The following is a 23,529-nucleotide window of genomic DNA, read 5'->3' on the forward strand; positions in this document are numbered from 1 at the left end:
CTAAAGCATAAGGGGAAAATATTTGATTCACACAGTGTTTAATGAGTCAAGCCTTCCCTCACTCTGATTTTTATTTTACTCAGATCATTCATCTTATGATTATGAAAATCTAATTCAACTTCCACATCAACTACTTCTTTAAAGCTAACACTTTATCCATATTAAGCAAAACATATCTATAAAAGGACCAGATGTTTATGAATGCTTTAAAAAAATAACTAAACATTAAGGTAAAAAATGATACATAGTATTTCCAAAGTTTTGAATACAAGGAGAAACAGGATTCCCATCTGATCCTATGGCTGTTTGATCAGACTGCCTCGGAAGGGAGGCCCACTGTTTTAATGGGACTTATTACCAAGAGAGAGAGCACTGGATTGCAGTCTGAAATTCCTAACAGAACCTACTAAACATTAACTCTTCTTTCCCAGTGCTTCACCTCTCCCCAAAATGCACCCTGTATTATTTCTAGTCCTTCTACTTTACCTCTACTTCTGCATGCTTGCCTTCATCCTCCCTGCCCCAAATCACCACCCCATCAAAACTCATGCCTTCCCTTCTTATAACAATCACATTTTCTTACTTACCTCTTCCCACTTCCTATAGCATATATTACAGCAAACACAAAAATAATTTCAAACTAATTTTTATCATCCTAATTGCTGTTGTTGTTATGATTACATTTATATCCCAACGTTCCTCCCAAGCACTCAAAACTGGCACACATGGTGCTCCCCCACCCCAATTTTATCATCACAACAACCCTGTGAGGTCAATTAGGCGGAGAGACAGTGGCGAAGCCCAAGCTACATGGCCGAGTTGGGATTCGAACCCGTCTCCCAGGTTCCTGTCGAACCACTACACTGCAGTAGGAATTGGAAGGGCAGGGAAAACAATTATTTTCTATAAATAAAGGTTTTTAAATACATTTTTAGCTATCTATTTTTTCAAAGCTTAATATTTCCTAAAGCCTAAACTCTGTCCCAAACGGCTTAATTTCGGTCCCCAAAGCTGGCTGAAAGGTGCAACAGAGTTTTCAAGATGCAAAGATTCAGGGGTGACACTGATGAGAGTGGACTCTCTTCCTTCATAAGAACATAACTAAGAACATATACTAAGTCAGACCATTGGCCAGTCTAACTCAGTAATGTTTACATTGAGCCTGCTGAGGTTTCAGGCAGGGTTCTCTCTAGGAGTGGCCAGTGTGGGTGTTGCCCCCCCCCCCAGCATCTCAACACTGCTGCTTACCAAGAGAGATTGGAGGGGGGGGGTGAGGCGTGGCGGCTATGCAGCCAACCAAAACTCCTGCCACTAAGCACCGCACCACACTGAGCTCCCCACCCCTGACCCCGTCCATAAGTGGCAGCGACAGTGTTGGGAAGCCAGGAAAGCAATGGAAAGAGAGCTGCTTCTGGTTCTCTTCCAGCCTTACTTGGAGATTGAAGCTTTGGCATAGAAGGTCACACATGACTATTCTTCAGAAGCACCCATATTTCTGGCCAGACTGCTGGATCTGTAACCTGACTTCCCATTACTGTCTATGATATTTTACACATATATTTGATAAAATTGCTTAAGTTATTTTGAGGCATTAAAGATAACCTTTCTAAGTGCCTTTAAGAATTCTTTAACTCTTCGGTGAAATTTTGTTTCCAAATTTATTGCAAGATGCCATGAGCATTTTTTAAATGGAGAGTTGGGTATAAGTATTTAAACAAACAAAAGCCGTCACCGCCATCCAATTTACATCGCAATATTTTACATGTTTACTAAGGAGTTCCACCGGGTTGTACCGTATTTTTCTGTGTATAAGACGATGCTTTCTGCTAAAAAAATAAAAGGACAAAAATTGGGTGTCGTCTTATACACAGATAGTGAATGCAGAGGGGGGAGGGGACGTGCGATTAATGGCAGCAGCAAGCAGGCGATTGGGCAGGCGATTGGCGGCTGTGGAAAGTGGGCGGGTGGGCGGGTTGGTGATGGCAAGCTGACGGACAATTGGCAGGTGTGGCGAGGTGTGCAATCGGCAGTGGCTGTGGCAAGTGATCGGCAGTGGCAGGAAGGTGGGTGAGCAATTGGCGATAGGGACCTCCCTCCCCCTCCCCCAAAAGCTAAACAACTTAATTTCTTAATTTGGGGTTTAAAAAATAGGGGTTGTCTTATACATGGGTGCATCTTATACACAGAAAAATACGGTACTTAACTTTTAAAATGTGCAAACTAAACAGTTTATGTTTATGTACTGCTGCTTTCACCCTCTCCTTGTCCCGCGGCATCCCCAAATCCGCTTGGGAAGGTTGGGGAAACCCCACAGAACAGATTTAGGGGGCATGCACTGGTTGAAAGCAACTCATTGCGTTTAGTAGGACCTATTCCCAAGTAGGCATGCATTAGATTGCCCTTGTATATGCCCAAGGGCAGAGCTATAACCTTTACATCTCTGCCTTGAATACGTAAGTCTCACTGTCTCATCTTCCAAACCAAATGAGAAAACTTCAGAATAAAAGCAGCCTCCAGTTGTAGGATAGTTACCCAACTGCATATAAATGATATTGTTATGAAGTTGTAAATATCTGTTGCTGGCAATCACAAGTCCTGCTTTCATGTCTTGCTTATGGGTTTCCCACAGGGCATCTGGTTGGCCACTGTGAGAACAGGATGGGTCACCGGCCTGATCCTGCAGTGCTCTTCTTATGTGTACTGTGTATCGTTATGGGATACTAGAGTTGATGTGTTTTCTTCCCGCTCTATTCCGCCTTGGTCAGACCACACCTGGAGTACTGTGTCCAATTCTGGGCACCACAATTTAAGAAGCACAATTCTATGATTCTTTCACACTTGAATCCAAGCCCTTTGGGGCTTTATTGGTGGTGGTGGGGAAACAGTGCTGTGAGCTATGGCTCGAAAATGAATAAGAAGCCAATGGCTTTCTCCCTCTTGTTTGCTATAATTGTTATTTATGTTTCGTGTTCTGTCAGCATCTGGCACTGAACCACCAGAGAGATGAAAGAAAACAGCCTTAACCAAAGGAGATATACATAGACACACCGCAAGAGCCTAGATGTGTTGTTATAGCTGGGCCTAGAAAACCAACACATGGCAGTAGTTTCCCATGTAGATGAGGTAGAAACACAGAGACACCAAGGGAAATACTCAGCCCTGGGATCCAATAATCAAAAGAACACAGAAGCCCTGTACTTTAAGAGGTTTATCTTCTATTAGGTCAACCCAGGCTACCTATTTGGCAGCGTGTCATAAGCCAAGAACAGGAGTAAGCACTGCATGCGCTGCAGACATACTGTCAGAAAATGGAATGAGTTGAGCAAAGCATGGGGAAATGCCGCAAATAATCTCTGCCACATGCTGCAGTGGAAGGCAAGAATAATAAAACAAATGGTCATCAGCCAACCTCTCTTAGGCCACAATCCTATGCCCACTTACTTGGGAGGAAGCTCCTCTGAGCTCAGTGCAAATCACTTCTGAATAAACACATATAGGATCAGGCTGCATGGAAAACCAACTTCAATGTCCTAGAAATCTAAAGATGTTGAGCCAAGAAAGCAAAGCTCATAGGTTGGATCCTGCTAAAGAAGGTATTTTGTAGTCTTCTACCACACCAACCTGGCATGTTAATTTTTTCTAAGTGTACACAAAACAGGTTTTACATGTACAATTCAATGTGTAAAGTGTACATTTGGAAATGTGGGGAAAATCCAAAATTGTGTGAGCTAGCTTCTGCACCTCCCGGCTTCAGGGAGCTGCACTGGGGAGAAGAGGAAAGGGAAGTCCCATTGTGCAAGCAGATGTCCATTTTGTCCATACATAGACACCACTGAATTTCACCCAGCGTGTATTATGCAGATACACAGACCAGGTAGTTCAGGTTTGGTACCCGGATGTATGGTAGCGTAGAATGCATTCCAGCCTGAAGAATCACAACAAACAGAAAAAATAAGCTATTGATAATGTGTCACCGAGTTGTGACATCTGTCTAATCCACTGTCAAAAGAAAAGAAAAAGTGATTACATGGCATTTGTCCAAAAAGCTGCTTTGTTGTTTCATAAAGTTAGCCAAGAAAGTTCTGATTCCTTTTACATTAAAGGGTAGGAGTAGCGCATAAAAAAAAGAGTCACTTTACATTAATGGTAGGAGGTGAAAATTAACTAGATTTTTCATGTAAAATATAAAGGGTTCTTTTTTAAGACCTCATGGTTCATTCAAAGATTAGTTAACCTGCAATTATGATTAAATTCCAAAGGTAAAATGTATCTGAACACACACACACACACACACACACACACACACACACACACACATATACACACATACGTACACCCCCCCCTTCCTAAGACTGTCCAAAGTTCTTATTATGCTGATATTAAAATTCATAAAGCAACACTAAGTGGCCAGAAACCTCTCCAACCTCAACATTTTTTCAGGGGTAATAATAATATGCAGCAAATGCAGGCCAACCAAAAACCACTTAACTAATTAGTAGTTGCAGTCGCCGAGAAAACATGAATCAACACTGTTATTACAAGTGGCACATTTGAGTGGCATCTAATTATGACTTGATGAGCGTGATACTTGCATTATCAACATTACTACCGCATCCCATCAGGGACTAAAAGCCGCTGATGGCATTGACTGCAAGAAACTCCCCCTCAATGGCACTGCAGCACCCAACAATCTCCTTGGCAGGGGCACCCTCACTAAATGACACGTTAAGCGTAATTACTGGCCGACATTGTAAATAAACAGGATTGGAAGTGAAAATTGTACCAAGTGCATAAGACACAATCTGACACATTGGAAGTGGCAGCCTTAATTGAGAGTTTCTTTGACTGCTCAAGATCATTTCAACTGCATTTCTCGGAGGACAGTGATTATAACTGTGGAGACAGACGGCATAATGGTATCAGCACTGCTGACAGAGCAGTGAATTAAATTGTATCTGCTGTTGTGTGAAAGCCTTGATGAGAAGTACAGATCCTTAGTGGTCTTATCATTATCACACAATGGTCATGTTGTCATCAACCTTTCTGGCTCCAATTGAAAAGAAATGATTGTGTGTTGAAGCTTCCCCCCCTACCACCACCTCCTATCTCTTCTGCTGAATAGAACCAATTTTCAGAGAGCTATGAAATCACGCTATAGGGCCTAAAATGCAGCTGCTTGGCATACAGACTGGGCCCCATTAAACAGGAATCACGCACAATATGTGTTTATGCCGGGAGAACAAATAGAAGCTGAGCGCAGGCCAAGTTTATTCACAGACACAAAGCCCGTGTAGCTCTTCATCAATATAATTGCCTTTTATATTGTCGTTTAAATAATGGGCTCCATTATTGCTGTAAAATCCTAATATTCCTGGCATTTTATCGCTATGTTTACAAGGTATGTCTTTTTCCCCCCTTTCTTTTTTTAAAAAAGGGAGGGGGTGAAGCACATGAAAAGGAAGATAAAGGAAAACCCACGGCATTTTGCAAGAGCAAATATTACTTTCAAATTTTAAGACTCCACTCCTTGACATTTTCTGCCAGGCTCTTGAATCCCCAGTATCACTAGCACATATTAACAAGTCACAAGGTGTCTGTGTGTGCCTGCCCTATTCCTTCCACTTCTTTTCACAGGAATTTGACTTAGGCCTTTTCCCCCCTCAACATATAGCCACTCCACCAGATTATTTCAAAACAGCTTAAAGTTTAGGACTATTTCACTGGAGGTTTTTCTACTGCATTTATGAACCGATGCAAACCCCAGCCGTGTAAATTTCTTTGTCATCTATGTATGAGGTGCAGGTTCTTTCTTTTAACCCTCTATTGCTAATGCCTAATACTGCAACAAAACATACTATGGTGACAGAGACCTAACATAACAGGCTGCAGTACTGTTGTCATCTCCTCTCTTGAGAAGCTATTCACGGGAGGGCTTTCCACTCCCATTAGCTGTGCTTTGTTACCTCCAGACACCACATGGCATCAATAGAACCATTATCACACAAGAGGGAAAACTGGATATTTGGTGGAGGGGATGGGGGGGTGGGGAGAGTTGTTAGCATATTTATTCCTTGCGCCAGTGGGAGACATCATCATACCCACTTTAAATTTGGTTATGTAGATGTGCTTGATCCTTCATAAAGAAGTCAGCAGCCTGAGCCTTAGACAGTAAAGCAAACAAGCCTTCTCCAATATATTGAATTTGGGTCCCCACCCCATTTCCCACCACAGAGATATTCAAAGGAAGAGTTCCACACAGCCGTCACAGCCAGTTCCAATTAGAACCCTCCATATGTGGGCAAGAATAGCAAAAGCACACATGAATAAACGTAAAATGTAAATAAAAGAGGGCAAGGGCAGAGATTTCTTTTCCTTGCAATTCTTTGAACTAAAGAAGATGTTCTCTGTCTATCAGCCCCTGGCTAGCATTCTGGGTATTCCAAAAATTAAAAAATAAAAATACTTCAGCAGTTGACAAATGTTGAAAGTAAGGAGGCAAAAGCTGGCATTTAGTGTATTCGTTTCAAGTAATTTTACTTATAAAAGAATAAGTCTTTCGGAGAACAAATACTCCTGCCACTTTTCAACCCAAGTAATGCTATCCAAATGGAAGTATTTAAAGGAATATTTCATTCCCCTATACAAATAAGAAAGAAAGAAAGAAAGAAAGAAAGAAAGAAAGAAAGAAAGAGGAAGGAAGGAAGGAAGGAAGGAAGGAAGGAAGGAAGGAAGGAAGGAAGATTGCAATAAGACAGTAAACAGAAGTGATTCTTTGACCAGAAAATGTAAATGGAACTGGTGATGCCTTCACCATGTCAGAACTGAAATGTAGGTTTTCCATGAAGTTGCAAGTGCCTAGAAAGCATATTGGCGTATGTTTTTGGCATTACATCACAAAAACAGTGTTTATTGTTTTCAAAAGTCTGCAAAACAGGCAGAAATTCCTCATCGCTGCATCTTTGTGACAGGGAGAACTATACCACTTAAATGTCGGCCTACTTTTATCAGCATTTGAGCCCCACGATAACTTTTTTGAAAAAACAATATGCACCTTGCTTCCGATTTATTTAGAACAAAGTAAACAATGCTTTCAAAGCTCTACAATTACCTTTAAAACTTAGACAATAAAATCTTTCTCATAACTGCAGTTCCACCAACTTATGCTTCTCATGAGGCTTTTAAACAGGGGAGGGGTGGCAGAGGGGGTGGCAGAATCCCTGCTAGGAAAAACTTTGTGCCTAATGTGCCAGAAAAGGTCATCCTTGTCAAGCTTTTTCTTCCGCATTTTTTGTGGGTAGAGAGCAAGGATAATTTCAAGGGACTGCCATAAAACTGCCTCTCAACCTGTCTCAGCGTTTGCTTTCATTCCTACACATTTTCATGGCGGTTCAACATCTGGAAGATTTCACCAGCTACAACAGGGAAATGGAAATCCCACAAGAGGACTATTAGGACTACTTCATGTTGTATTTTGAGGAGGGAAAGAATATGATGCAAAGTGGGGAGAAAGTGACCCTCTTTCTCGAGGTTTCTGTACGTGCCAAAGGAATTGGGTCTTACAATAGGCTTCAGAGAAGGCAGAAGTGGGCAAGTCTATCCCACTGTTGCTACCCCTCACTAAAACCCGGCCCAAGGCAATGAGAATATTAGCATTGCCCATTCCTGAGCATGACCTTAAAGAAGCAGAGATGGTAATGCAAACCAAAAACAAAGATCACCTCCTCCAAGTTACCCGCTTCTTTGTGGGGCCAAGCCATAGGAGCCAACTCCTAGGGGCCAAGGTCACTTCGGCCCGCTCAGTAAAATATTTGAGGGCCCCCCCTTCTGTTTGATGGGCATTGCCATTCAAATGGTGTGTGTGCATTGTGTCATGTGATCAATTATGTGCAGCAGGGCTTACCACCTCCCCCCCTCCCAAAATGTATTTTAAGTTGGCACTCCTGGGCCAAGCATATCGCACCTAGTCAGTACCACACTACTTACTGGTTTGTCCAATCCACAAGGACTTAAGAGCAGTCTTGTTCAAAGATTTAAATCTCCCAGTTGAGAGATCGATTGGGTACCTGAATAACTTTTTATTAGGGGACAAGTTTGGAGAATGTTAAGGAGAAAAGTTTGCGGGGATGGTAAGTTGAATTCCTCAGGGGAGCAAACTCTTATCTGACAGAATGTCTGATTTTAATAATCACTCTGTGTAATGTATTTTACTCTGTTTAATTGGACTACTGTTATTAGTAGTATTTTTGTACATTATTATTAATCTTCTCTCTCTTTTTAAATTTAAATTAATCTTTTTTTCTTTTTCTCTTTTTTTCTTTCCTTGCTAAATCTGAAAATGAAAAAATAATTTTTAAAAACCTGTGAGGGTAAAACCCCAGAGTAACTGAATTACTGTACAGATTTCCAAAAGTTAGATCTGAGTCACAACACAAAAGGTACTCGGAAATAGCTAACTGGTGTTTGCCCATTTGATCTGTTAGCAAAGAACCCTTATTCCTTTGGAAAACACTACTTACTTTTCTGAATCTCTTCCAACTGCTTGACTGCTTCATCTCTCTGCTGCTTGATTTTGTCACACTGCCGGAAGATAAAATGGCATTTTCAGAAATTAAATAATTAAATCAACTTCCACATAATCAACAGAAAGCAAAACAACGATCAGGAATTAGGGTAAAGCTAAAAGAGCAGATTTAACTTTACCGTATTTTTCACATCATAGGACGCACCGGACAATAGGACACACCTTGTTTTAGAGGGGGGAGAACAAGAAAAAAAATTTTCTCTCACTCTCTGCCCAGCGCCCCTTCAGTGAAGCGGCAGGAGGCACTGCGCAGAGAGGGGGAGAATTTCCCCCCTCTTGTTTTCCCCCTCTAAAACAAGGTGCCATTTAAGGTGCATTCAGACGCCTTCAGGCGGCTACCTTGGAAGCCTGGAGAGCGAGAGGGGTCGGTGCGCACCGACCCCTCTCACTCTCCAGGCTTCGGGTTCCTTTCGACCTGCTCTTTGGGGCTGGCGGGGGGAAGCCCACCCCCAGCCCCAAAGAGCAGGTCGGGGAGCAGCGCAAAGGCGCGCAGCTATAGAGGCTCCTGCCATAGCCGCGCGTCACCTCTCCAGCCGGCAGAGGGTCGCGGGGCTACGCTGTCTTCGCTCCATAGGACGCACACACATTCCCCATTCATTTTTGAAGGGGAAAAAGTGTGTCCTATGGTGCGAAAAATACGGTAAACCAAATTTTAAAGAAAGGCAAATGGTAATTTGGAGCCAATTCCTGCTTTTGGTTTTTAAACTCCAGTACAAAAAGCTATGGGACGCAGGTGGTGCTGTGGGTAAAACCTCAGTGCCTAGGACTTGCCGATCGTATGGTCGGCGGTTCGAATCCCCGTGGCGGGGTGAGCTCCCGTCGTTCGGTCCCAGCTCCTGCCCACCTAGCAGTTCGAAAGCACCCCTAAGTGCAAGTAGATAAATAGGTACCGCTTTATAGCAGGAAGGTAACGGCGTTTCCGTGCGCTGCGCTGGCTCGCCAGAGCAGCTTCGTCATGCTGGCCACGTGACCCGGAAGTGTCTTCGGACAGCCCTGGCTCCCGGCCTCTTAAGCGAGATGAGCACGCAACCCCAGAGTCGGTCACGACTGGCCCGTACGGGCAGGGGTACCTTTACCTTTACCTTTTTACAAAAAGCTTCAAGGTTCAAATGACAAGATTCATAAGCTGCACCATCAATTGTGGAGAGGACATGCAAGTTAAAATGGACAGGTTTCCTCTAAAGATGTTATTAGCAGCTCAGACTACCTTGATATTTCCCAACATAACGTTCCACCTTAATATTACAGCTTCAACAGCTCTTATCTCAGAGGAAATTCCTTTCCCACAGCTAGTGAAAGTGGAGCAAGGAAAGCCTCTTATGAAGAAGCACTAAGCCGGGTTGGATCCTCCCTCCTAACAAATGTCAAATGGAAGGCTCTGATCCTGCATGGTGCTGGTCACTTTTTCTTGAGCAGCTTCCTTTATGTGCAGGGAAATCACTCGTGAAGGAGGATCAGCCAGCACCATGCAGGATCGGATGCTCCTGCTTAGTTAAGCAAGAGGACCTGATCCTGCATGGTGATGTGCATCCAAACCTTTTCAAAAAGTTTTTAATTCACACCCGCTCAACTGTTGTGCAGAAGAATCCAGGGTGGGATGTGTAGCCCTGATTCAGGGCCACAAAGCACACCAAGGGGATTCTTGTACAGCCCTTAAAAAGCATATTCTTCCACTGCTCTAGGGCTTGCTTATACAATCACAGATGCTCAGACTCATCAAACTTGGATGGTTAAGAATTGCTGTTACAAGCCTTCCTTGCCCACAGAGACAAATTCTTGGGTGATTCAGTCCTCCTCCCTCTACACCCATTACTTGTAATCACAAAGTATTACACCCACCTTAGCATGCCATGACCGTACTTTCATTTGAATGACATCTATTCAGTCAGTTATAAGCTGTTCAAGAATGACTAATTATCCTAGGGTATCTCACTTTTTCTTCCAAAGTTCAACTAATCCCTTGAATGGGTAAACAAATCAGGCAGTAGAGACCTATCCTCACCTTCTATGTGCATATATACTGATCAAGTGAAAGAGGAAGGGGACCAGCCTGCTAGCCCTACTCCTGACTTCTACATGTGTCAGAAGTCCCATGCTCACCTTCTGACAAATGCACAGAGGACAGGGCAGGACCAGCAACATGATCTGCTTCCCCCACACATATATGGTATGTGCACAAACAAGAGACACTAAGGGTTAAAAGTCAAGGAAGATGTGATGCAGGAGATCTGTGACCAGGCTCTCTTGTCTCTTTTAAGTTATAAGCAGCTATAGGGGAAGGGGGCTGAACTGGATCAAGGCCATTCTGCAGGTAAAACACGTTGCCACATGCAAGTTTCCACAATATAAATCACACCACTTATACTGACTGATATTTGCCTTACCGGGGGGGGGGGGGATGCACCAGAAAAACAACAGCCTTTGTTTGGTGTGGGTGGTGGGAGAAGTTGACTGGAATACTAGTGTGGGGAAATGTCTATCCTTTCTCCACCATGCAACTTCCAAATTTGACTGAACCATGCTCATATCTCCTTTTACCTTTATTTGTTCGTTTATTAACAAAGGATTCCTGACCCTGCTTGCTCTGCTCACCAACTCCTTTGCTAGTGCCTTTCCCATCACCTGGCCAACCCTCCTCCCTTTACACAACATTCACCCCCTCACAGCTCTCAAAAACCTCCCTATCCCCTCCAAAGGAAAGGGAGGGGCTTCAGAGAGAAGTTTGTCAAACTGTTATTTGAAGCACCTCCTCCCCTTCCATTAAACCTCACTGCAGCTGTGTTTAATGAAAGGGGCAGGCACTTCAGAGAGCAGTTTGGCAAACGACTTTCTGAAGTTCCTCCCCTTCTCCGTTAAACAGGTCATCTGGGAAGCTTACAATTTTAAACACACACACTAATTCAACTAAAAATCAGTTAGTAGACATCAGTAGCCATTCTTTTGACACATGCCATCAACTATGCACATTTTAGGGAATAATAACAAGCAATGATGAAGCCATACAAATTTCCCTGGGTGGGGAGTTCCAAAAGTGTGGGGCCACTACTGAAAAGGCCCTGCTCCTAACACCCACAAGCCTCATAGTTCTTACTGGCAGGCCAGGGAAAGACAACCTGGAAAAATCACAGATCTCCCATATCACATCTAATTTGTGCTCTGCAGCTTTTCAAGGCATTACAAAGGTAACTGTCAAAGAAAGACTTGAGTTTGGAAAACGTTAGCTGTTATTTCAACCTAGCAAAATCCAAATTCTACTGAAATTTCAGGACTGCAGCCTGCATATCCATTCATTGAAATAAAGCAAAATGATAAGCAACTCTGGTAGAAGATAGAATTAAAATGTCTCATTGAAAAACCAGATATGCCTGCCACAACAATGGAGTTTCTACCTTTTAATATATTAAAGAAGAAGCCCTTTATGTCTTAGAATGCAAATGAATGGTCAAGGACAGCAATTCTGGAGGTGCCAGCTGCCCCTGCCTCCAAAGTAGTCTTCTTTTCTCAAATCTTAACACACAAAAACATCCACAAAAAGACAAACCCTCTTAGGGTATGGAAGAATAGACGAAATATTCATGTCAGTGGTTCACACTGATCAGACTCAGAGGCCTGAATATATGGATAGTTTTGCTGTAAATCAATAGTATGTTGTATTTACTTTATGAGAAGACTGTGAATGGAAATCAAGAAAAGGAACCAGTGCAAATGTATAGCTTTCTAGCAACAGAAACTGGTGGTTTCCATGAACAAAAACATGCCATGTGGGGGGAAAAAAGTTCAGAAATATGGATTAGAGATAACCAACAACTTATTATTCTGACTCTCTTTAAATTTGTCTCAGTGCAGATGTTAACGCCACTGTTTTCTTAACCGTTGTTAAAAGATCAGGAGCTAGTCACAATCATGTCCATTCACTTCCCAACCCCTGCAACATGAATTTCCTCCAACATTCCCTTGTCAGCCTTAACCATGGCAAAGCATTACATCAATGACTCGTATCAGGTTCCGTCTCAGCTAAGGAGTGCAAATCTGCATCAATTTCAAAACCTGATTCAGACAGCAATTCTGGTTAGTGTTGACGATCGTTAAGTCTTGATGAGGTAGGGGTGTACTACAGTCTACAAGAAGTTGTTTTGAGCTGGAAAGTGGGGAGAGGACTACACAACACTGTAGCCTCTTCTCATAGTTTTATCTGCGACATTACTGATGGAATTAGTACACTATCTAGGGTAGCCCCTTACTGCCAAAAAAATTCATCACACAAAAGGCCTTTGCATATGCTAATTTATATTTACAGGTGCAAATTTGTAATTCAAACAGAAATATAGTGCATTCTGTCCAGGTGCCAACTGATAACGGACAACTTCAAGGCCCTCTCTCTTCTTGTAGAGCTTATCTTAAACTGGACCAGGACTGGATGACCCTTCAGATGGTGGCCTCCTTCAAAGAGAAGAATGTCTCCTGACAGCCCTTCAAACCCTGCAGTAAACCAAGGCTTGTGGTTTGTTGCTCCCAGCTCCATGAAGGGTGGAGTGACACAGGAACAATTCAACAGTGTGCTTGAGCAAAGTGCTTGTTGGTGGTAAGCCAAAGTTTATGGCTTATCATGGCATGTAAACAGAGTACAGGAAACAGAATTATTATGAATTAGGAAGCTGCGATGACAAAACCCACAACCCTGGAAAGCCCCAGCCACGATGCATCAGTAAAGGCAAGGGGGAGCACAGCAAGATCCACCTACTGGCATTGTTGGTCAAACAACTGTTCATTTAGAAGATTAATTGCCCACCTTTCAGTACAAGTTTCACAACACAATAAAGGCAATCACAAAAACAGTAAATGGAAAAACCCAACAGCAGCAATAAAAGCCTCAATAGTATCAAGTCACATTAACTTAAAGCCTGTTTAAAAAGAAAGAAAAATATTTAAACTGATCTAAAAAAGATGAGCTCTCAAATTCTGTCCTCAGCTGTCACAACTTTGGGAGACCACAGGGGAAACTTGCTTTATGGGTGTTAATATTCTGATGGCCCATCAAGTACTGGATCTCGAAAGGCAATAGAGTACGTATGGGAGAAGATGCTTCCTCAAGGGTGCCAGACCTAAACCAGTGCCATCCTTGACATGTCTACTCACTTAAGTCCCATTAAGCTCAACAAAGCTCATTACCAGTAAAGTGGGTATAGGATCACAGCTTAAAAGAAATAGCACTTCACATTTAGACTACAAACCAAGGATGCTCAACAAGTGGCCAAATGCCTCTCGTCTAAGAAGGGATGTGGTTGACGAATCAAGAGAATATGATAAAACGTGATTGTGGACATCGTCTTGGCATGGACATCTACCAGGAGCACTCCCAAGCTGCCCCTTCTGGGTGAGTGTGATCCTATTTAGGACGGGCATTTCCATCACTCCCCAAGTGTTGGGACCACTCACCATTAGCTATTTCTTCATCCTGTCCAAATTAAGCTTCTATTTATTCACAGTCATCCAAGCCACAAGCAACTTTAGACCGTCTTTTAGGAATGGAATGTTGGAGGCTGCCTTATACTCATTCAGACCAATGGCCCATCCAGTTCAGTACTGTCTACATTGACTGAAGGTTGCTCTGCAACATTTCAAGACTGGAGTCTTTCCCAGCCTACCTGCAGATGCTGGGGATCTTCTGCATACAAAGGAGATGTTCTCCCAATGAGCTACAGACCTTCCCACTAAATTAGACCAGGGCAATGGGTTCAGATGGAGGGGAGGAGTGGTGATGGGAGTCATTCCACATAGTTCGCTGTTTCACTTGCTGTAGTAACCACCATGAGCACTAGGTTTCTACCCATTTCTTTGTGTGTGAGGGTAGGGAGGGGTTTGCAAGAAACCTGATATTTGTTTTTGCTTTGCACCTCCAACAAGCAGGAGAAGAAAATGATTGCAGTGTGTGTTCTGGCTTGCAAACTGCATCCAGGCCAGGATTAGGATAGGAATCATGATCTAAGAGGCACATTGTGGTGGTGGTGACAGTCTGAAATTACTGTGTAAATAAGGAAGTAGTTTTGTTACTGGTTTCTGCTGAAAACTTGCATGAGAAATTTTCTTATCTGAACTAAATACGGGCAATGTCAACTATAGCTAACTACAACGAGAATTTTCTTATATCAACATATCAAGTTTGGCAGTTCTCATTCCATGGCTGCAATCCAAGATACACTTACCTGGGAGAAAGTCCCACTGAACTTAATGGGGCTTACTTCTAAGTAGACGTTTATGGCCTTGTTATCCACTGGGACATACATATACAGTATGAATATACACTGTGCCACTGCTGGGAGCTGCTGGTTGGCATTGGCTCATGACAGGGCCTTCTAAGTGGTGGCTCCCTGAAGAGGTACATCTGTCTCCCTCATTACTGACTTTTAAGAGGAATTTAAAAGCATTCCTGTTTAGCCAGGTATTTGATGGCTGAACAACATTGAATCTGGCAAAAGGAAATCATTGACTGAGAGAATGTGAATGCTTTAAAATAGTATTTTTAAACTGTTTTTAGAACTTTTTAAATAGTACTGTTTTAGTGCTGCTGCTCTGGCCTCCTTTTGTGGAAGGCAGGTATAAATCAAATAAGTAAATAAAGGACAAAATTACTAAGCAAATTGGTGATACACAGATATACATACCAGTAATTTCCACCATCACAGTGGTACCAAAGTACTACTATGGTTATGGAAGTTGCTGCAAATACTTCCTCATATGGATAAAATATTTGTAAGAGGAAATGCCACTTGTGCCAAGGTCCATCAAAATCAATAGTTAGACAATATTTTATATCACATGAAAACAAGTACAAACCTCTTCTTTTGTTTTCTTATTTTCTGCTCTTAGATCTTCATATTCACCAATAGCTACAAAAACAAGATACATAAAAAGTTATCTCGGTGGTGCTCTTCATAGAAATCTCATTAACTTTCACACATCCATAAATTTTACAGCTGCAAACATCATATTGCAAGTCTATAATAAAGATCACTTTGCTTACTGGAATAACACATAGCATTTATACAGGACTTTAAAAGCGTGTTCAGGTAGTATCATAGAATCATCACAGACATTATCTGAGCAATTAAAAGACATTTAGGATGCTATATATACAGTCATTTTGTTACTCGTGCAGAATATACCTTTTATTTAGAAATTTTGCATTACTGAACTCATGTTCTCTCACAATCAAACTAGCTGGTATAATCACATCATGAGTGAAATTAGATCTTCAGCAACTGCAACACCAATGGTTTTTTTACTTCATAGCCTCAACTTAATTTTAATTACTGATTTCTAATTTTCCCCACAAGGTGTGCATAGCGGTGCATAACTGTAGGATGGTTCACACAACATCACACACACAGTCACAGTTATGTCAGTATACATATAACTTTGATATTGTTACCACAAACAAAATGCTTTTTAGCAGGTTCAGTTCACACGTCCAGCTGCAAGTCATGTGCTTATTTATTATAACATTTATAAGCTGCCCTTTAAAATGTTCCCAGGAGAGCTTTACATCAACAACAAAATTTCAGAAACACTAAAACTAATAACAAATAAAAGCAGCATTTAAAAGCAATCTTGCATAGAAATTGCAGGTATCTATTTATTTAGTTATTATATTTATTTGTTATCTCATACAAGAGGTCTCTTGGCAACATACAACGCTAATATCTAAAACCAGAAGTAAAACCATAAAAAATACAAACAATTCAGCCAATATTCAAGTCAAGGGAAAAATATCGAACAATTTAATCATACAAAAGGAGCAAAAACACCCAGGCACAACCTAAAACCAGGCAATCCCTATCAGTTTAGAAGAGCCTAAATTAAATAATATTGAGATTACGTTTTAAAAAGATGTTTAAAGAATAGAAAAGTCTTTGCCAGGCATGTGTAATTCTAGCACTATAGAGGCACTATGAACCCAATGAGTGATGCCTGACTTGGACTTGTCAATTGATTTCTGTGGGTCTACTCTGATCACGACACACAACTGGGTATCACTCTGTGATCTGCTTTTATATAAAAAAGTGAGTCAGACTTTAACCTGCTGCTTAGCAAATTATGTGGAGACATTTTCCATGAAAGATTAACCAGTTGTCACGGAGCCCAAGGTGATTCCTGTACCATGTCTTCTGCCCAGCTTTAAACTGTTCCTTCTGACAATGTCTCGTCTGCAACACATTCAGAACATCTATTAATTATTGATGCACTTTCTAAAGTATTTATAAAGGTAACCTTAGTGTGAGGCGAAAAGTCAGAAGTTCTGGAAGTATAAAAGGCTAACAGAAGTGCTAGACTTCACGGACTCAGGCTGCAAGCCTATGCAGATTCTTAGAATTAAAAAGGTACAGGGACCCCTGACCATTAGGTCCAGTCGCAGACGACTCTGGGGTTGCGACGCTCATCTCGCTTTATTGGCCGAAGGAGCCGGCGTACAGCTTCTGGGTCATGTGACCAGCATGACTAAGCCGCTTCTGGCGAACCAGAGCAGCACACAGAAACGCCGTTTACCTTCCCGCCGGAGTGGTACCTATTTATCTACTTGCACTTTGACATGCTTTCAAACTGCTAGGTTGGCAGGAGCAGGAACCGAGCAACGGGAGCTCACCCCGTCACAGGGATTTGAACCGCCGACTTTCTGATTGGCAAGCCCGAGTCGGACATGACTAAACGACTAAACAACAACAAAAGGCTCTGTGGTTTAGACCACAGCGCCACCCGCGTTAAATCCCCTTGAATTCAATGGGGTTGACTTCTGAGAAGACATGCCTAGGAGTCTGTGGCTAGAGTACAAATAGCCTCTTGGGTCTTTGTTTTTTTAAAAAAGGAGTGAGGTAGCTTCAGTCTTGTGAGGCCTAGAAGCCACAAGGTCTCATTCATCTGTGTTTTAAATTTATAAAGCATTAAGTGCCTATACAGGATCTGCTGGGGCACGCACAAAGTAATCTGGGTTAACTGATCCAAAGAATATACAACACAATAAGTTGCCACGCACAGTTAGATTCAGGTTTAACTAGTCCAACATTCTTTGTAAGAATCCCAGCAACCAAATAAGTACTAGGAGGCCCACCAGAAACAAGACATTTCTTTATGGGGGGGAAACAAGGGCTAATCTTATTTATTTATTTATTTACTTACATACATGTATACACTGCTTTATTGTAAAAAAACAAAACAAAAAAGTCAAATGGTTTACAAAAAGATAAAGCAAAACAAAAATATAACCACACTTAAAAGCATACAAAAGTTATAATACTCAAACAGCATCAACTTTCTAAGCATCTGGGTACGCTTGGCCTACACTGTCCTATAATGCTAGCAAAGGCAGCTACGAGTGTCCATGCCATTTAGGTATTTCCAAATCAGCAGTCAGGCTTTGATTTGCCTGAACAGGCAGCATGCTGACACTAACTGCTCAAGTGCTCTCACTTTGCTCCTCCTAGTAAAAGCAGTGTGCACAAATCAGGAAGCTTTGTGTTCATAATTATGTCAAAATCACAGATTGTGGTTTGTTGCTCCCTGAAACACAAACTTCCATAAGCCTGCAGCAAACCACAGTTTAGGGTATAGATAGGAAGCAATAAACCATGGTTCATACGCAATATAAAGTCAAGGTTTCCTGATTTATTTACCACCAGCGTGCTGCTCATTCATGGTATGCCAGTGACATACTGTCTCTGAACATGAACGTTCCAAATAGTCATTGAGACAAATAGCCTGTGGTTTATCTTCTATCAACCATTAATTAATTCTCCGTGAATTTATGACTCGCATCCTCCATCTCCCTGAAATCAAAAGGACCTGGGAACTAAACTCTAATAGTCAGAAGTATCCAGTCAACAGTCAGAAGTATCCAGCACACAAAAGAAGGCTAGATACTTGGCTACTTCTATATTCACAACTGTCTTTAAAAAAAATAAAAATGGAAAACCAACATTCAGGGGATGCATGTCAGCAGTAAATGTGGGCAGCTGATGTGTGAACATGTAGAAATATGTGATAATGACTGGAGCTGAGGGGACATTGGATGACTCCAAAGTTTAAAGGGAGGGTAGGTTTTCCACATTCTATCCTGGTTATGATTTCTTCCACTGAGATTCTCTGGTAAGTGTAAAATACTGTAATACAGCAAGTGTTTGATAATGTTTTCCTGCCACTCCCTATACAGTGGTACCTCGGGTTACAAACACTTCGGGTTACAGACTCTGCTAACCTGGAAGTAGTACCTCGGGTTAAGAACTTTGCCCCAGGATAAGAACAGAAATCGTGCAGTGGCAGCACGGCGGTGGCGGGAGGCCCCATTAGCTAAAGTGGTACCTCAGATTAAGAATAGTTTCAGGTTAAGAATAGCCCTCCAGAACGAATTAAGTTCATAACCAGAGGTACCACCGTACCTTAGGGCCACATTCACACTATTCATTTGACACATTATGATACCACCTTAAACATTCATGGCTTCCCTCAAAGAATTCTGAGAGCTGCTGTTAGCAGGCTCCTACTTGCCCTCCCAGAACCTTCCAGAGTAGTTTAACAATCCTTCTTCCCATGGAATTCTGAGAATGGTTGTTCCATGAGGGGAAGAGGGCTCTCCTTAACAAACTGTAGCTCCCATAACTCGTTGCGGGAAATCATGACTGTTCAAAGTGGCATCATAGTACAGTGGTACCTCAGGTTACAAACACTTTGGGTTACAGACTCCGCTAACCCGGAAGTAGTACCTCGGGTTAAGAACTTTACCTCAGGATGAGAACAGAAATTGCACAGCCATGCAGCAGCAGCAGGAAGCCCCATTCGCTAAAGTGGTACCTCAGGTTAAGAACGGTTTAAGTTCGTAACCAGAGGTACCACTGTATTTCAAACCTATGACGTCAATTTGGCCTAGAACAGTAACTCTGTTCAGACATTCTATGATCACTGCATTGAGTGGGAGAGCAGGCACCCACATGTGCCCTGCGAGCCCTACCTTGTGATATCCGTACACTGGGGGAATGCCTGAAAAGGCAAGCCTGCTCTTTCACCTCATGATTTCCAACCATGTTCTGAATGACCATTCTGTAGACATGCATGGCTTCCCTTTTCAAACTTTCCCCAAATGCATGGACAGCAGAAGGGGGAGGGCAGTAGGAAATGTGACCGTAGGTAAGATCCTGCTCTCCACAAAATATAAAATTGTGTGATTCTGAATGTCTGCAACCTTGGAGAGCTGCTGTCAACCACAGTAGTCAATACTGAACTAGATGGGCCAACAGTCTGACTCCCTATGAGGTCAAATGCCAACACCAAAAACCTTCAGATGCCACAAGCTGCCCAGGGTGTCCCATCAGCATGCACAGAACTGACAGGAAGCTGGTAACATGGCTTGAAGTTTAAAACAAGCTGAAAACTAGAGCTGACACTGCCTGAATAGGCAATGGAAGAATAGATAGAAGAAGCAGGGATGCATGCTGACCACCACCCAATTCTACTAGATGATAGATATTTTAAAGCTTCCCCTTTCTCCAAGGACCTCATATAGTTCCATGGGCATAGCCAAGGGGGGCAGGGAGGGGCAGCTGCTCCCCTAAATCAATAAAAATACATAGCAAACTGAGGTTCTGGCCCCGCTAAAAAAAGGCCTGCCCCCCCCCAACAAAAATCCTGCCTACACCCATGTACAGTTCCCTTCTTTTATCCTCACAACAACCCTGTGAGGTAGCTCTTGCAGCAAGAGCATTAGCTGGCAGTTAGCCACCCCATGAGTTCCATCACTGAATGGGGATTTAGAAATCTGGCATTCCCTAATCCTAGCCTAGTACTATAACCACTACTCCATGCTTCCTTTAGTTAAATTTTAACCACCAGCAGGCATGTATTTAAAAGTTGCCTTCCTATATGAGCATCAGCTCTCTGCTCAATTAGTGGGGAGACTCCCTAGTCTGAATCATTTTGCGCTTTGCTGCGGGGAAGGTAAAAACACCAGGCGAACGTTGTTTTCTTGGAACCCTTCCAACTGGGAAAAAGGGATTGTTTCACTTTGGGGAATAAGGCTCTTTCGTAAGGGGGAGGGGACGTACAAAGCCAGGCACGTGCCACGGATTTCATCACCCCTTGCGCCCAAACCCACAAATCGTCTTTTCCTCTTCCAGCGCCAGGTGGATAAGAAAACAATAAGCCTTTGCAGCCGATGGGAGGAGGTGGCGCAAGCCGATTAAATAATCAAACCCGCCCGATTTACCCGGCAACCGAGGAGAGGGGATTGCCAACATTTTCCTGCAGGGAGAAACAAGGAGGCAAACGGGAAATCTTCCGAATCCGGTTGTGTGTGTGTGTGTGTGTGTGGAGCGGGTGGAAGAGCTGCCTCCAGGCCTCGGGGTTCAGAGACGCCAGCCCTATTACCAAGCGCTTCCCCAGGGAGGGGGACCCATTTCCCTACCAGCTCCAATGCGGGGCGGATTCGGTTGCCGGAGCTCACGAGCGAGGAGCGCGCGCGCGCGGCGTCCCCTCCCCTCCCCTCGCCCCCGCCACCCTGCGTCTCGCCGTCTGGCTGCTGCCTTTGAGACTGGGCGGCGGGGCGTCCCTGGTCCAGGGCAGCGCAGCGCGGCACGACCTCCCGCCCACAGAGGGGGTCCTCGCTAGGCGGGCGGCCAAGCGCCGCTCAGGTCGCCCGGGTGCTTTTTGTTTCGGCAGCGGCGCGCCAGCCGCTCCCCGAGCCTCTTGCGGCTTCGCGCCCAGGCGCTGCAGGAGGAGCGGCCGGCCGGTGCAATGGGCCCCCCGGTCCTCGCCCTCGTCCTGCGCGGCTTACCTTGGTCTTTGAGGCCGCCGAGCAGCTCCAGCTGCCTCGCCGCCTCGGAGCCGCTCATGCTGCCGGGCCGCCCGAGAGCGTCTGGCTCGCCACCCGGAAACGCCGCCCGAGCGCGTCAGGCAGGCGCCGCTTTCACCTGCGAGCGCCGAGAGGGGCGGAGAGGCTGGCCGCGTGCGCTCGGGCAGAGCCCTCGAGCGGCCGCCGCGCTACTGCTGCCGCTGCCGCTTTTGCAGATGCCCGGCCTTCTGGCGGCCGCTTTCGCCCTGTTCGTATAGGGCAGGAGGGAAGCCAGGTTGTTGTTTTTTTGTTTTTGTTTTTTAAGGAAGCGAGAGAGAAAGTTTGCTTCCCCCAAAACAACAAACATGTCATGGACATGTAGTGATCATGCCCAGACCATTTCTGTTATGGCTCTATTCTCGCCATTACTCCTGTTTTGGGAATGAGTGAGCTTTCATCTTTTACATCTCTTGCAAAATATTTGCCACACACTGTTCCCAGTGGTGGTTGCAGGGTCCCAGTGGAATGAAATTGGATGGGCCCAGTTAAACAAAGGAAGGGCAGGGAGTTCATGGACACAGTGTGTGGGGAAATCTTACTATCATTTTGAAGGAAAAGACAGGATCCGTTCCAGGGTGCTGTTCGCATACCGAAAAGTCCATAATCAGAGTGACGTGTTTGCCGTGTTTTTAACCTGAAAAAATGCCACATGAAGCATTCGCAAGAAGAGATATGACTGTATGTGCATGCCAAGGTACTCTACTCAACCAACTAGCAGCAGGTGTGTTCTGCACTAGCTACAGCTTCCAGGCAACCTCAAGGGAAGCCCCACATTAAGTGCATAAGTTTTTCATGAGATTGTTATCAACACGAGTCACAGTAGCCAAGCTATCCCTGATCAGGAAAGCATATAGTTGGAGTATCAATCTAAGTTGCTAACAGGCACTCCTCAAACCTGGGAACCACTCACCTACAAAGTCTTGATCTTATCAGGATTCCATCTCACCTGTGGGCTCCATCCAGCACACCATTGCATCCAAGCATCAGTTCAAAAGAGCCATGGCCTCTACCCATTTAGATATAACAGAGAAGCAGACCTGGTTGTCATGAACATGATACCTCATCCCACCTCCCTTCAAATGATGGCCAGCATACAGGAGATGTGCACATAGCCCCACCCAATGTGTTGAACCTGGCCCCATACATAGGAATGGAACCACTGGAAAACAAATGAAAGGGAGGATACCATGGTCAACAGTATCAAAAGCCATTGAGATATCAAACAAGCAGAAAATGGTCGCACTACCACTCCCTGGACACACGCGCAGTTAACTCCCAACTCCCAGCTGGCACAAATAAGCCATGGTGGGCGAGGGTCAAAAGAGCATGTAGTGGGCCGGTTTTTATATCCATCATTTAATACTAAACATTAATCACCCTGAAATAAACTGCAAACGTCTTGGCTGTATGTGAAAATTTGTAGTGTATTATAGGCAGTGCTTTTTTCTGGGGGGACACGGGTACGGTCGCATACCCCTAAGCATTTCGTGAATCTTTGTACTTTTCTCCATTTACTGTATTTTTCTTGATTTGAACCATAAAATGGTGATTTTATTGAGTAAAAATGAGAGTACCCCTAAACATTTTTAAAGAAAAAAAGCACTGATTACAGGACATAAATAAGATCATGGTAATGTATATTGTAGGTATGGAATGCAACAACCCTCCCCCAAAAAAGAATTTTAAATGGTAGATTTACACAAATGAACTGACATATTTCATTGCAAACCTTTTTCACTAAACACCATCTACAGGTCTACCAGACATAGATTAAAGGCTATATATATTAACCAGCCCTCCTCTATGCAGACAATATGCTCAGAGAAATCTTTTCCTCCTCACCCGTTATCACAGGAAAAGAAGCTGCCACCATGTTCCCAGTTGTGGGGGAATTTAATATGGGACTTTGGCAAGTTTTAGGCCCAAGTCTGATCCAGAGCATTTTTACTCAAACATAAAAATGGGGGTGGGCAGGGTTGACTGGGGCTGTTCAGGACTTCAGTGGGATTTAAGTAGCCTTAATGGGACAAACAGTGTGCGCTTGCTTCAGGGGGATCATAGGTGGGGGTTCTAAAGG

At 43.5% G+C, this 23,529-nt stretch overlaps 1 protein-coding gene across 3 annotated transcripts in view; it reads right to left on the reverse strand.

Annotated features, from left to right (window-relative positions):
• Positions 1–21,555, reverse strand: part of SHTN1 (shootin 1) — a 66,429-nt gene extending 44,874 nt beyond the window's left edge. The window contains exons 1-3 of one of the 3 annotated variants that reach the window (XM_028730126.2): positions 21,396–21,555; positions 15,416–15,468; positions 8,517–8,577 (exon numbers count right to left, since the gene is read on the reverse strand). In XM_028730126.2, coding sequence (XP_028585959.2) covers positions 8,517–8,577; positions 15,416–15,468; positions 21,396–21,453 — 172 coding nt within the window. In that variant the 5' untranslated portion in view covers positions 21,454–21,555. Of the gene's footprint in view, positions 1–8,516; positions 8,578–15,415; positions 15,469–20,828; positions 20,888–21,026; positions 21,106–21,395 lie in introns of those variants that run through there. The other 2 variants (XM_028730128.2, XM_028730127.2) reach the window with 2 other exon arrangements.
• Positions 21,556–23,529: the final 1,974 nt, after the last annotated feature.

The sequence above is a fragment of the Podarcis muralis genome, chromosome 6 (genome assembly GCF_964188315.1).
Source record: "Podarcis muralis chromosome 6, rPodMur119.hap1.1, whole genome shotgun sequence".
Taxonomy (NCBI): Eukaryota; Metazoa; Chordata; class Lepidosauria; order Squamata; family Lacertidae; genus Podarcis; species Podarcis muralis.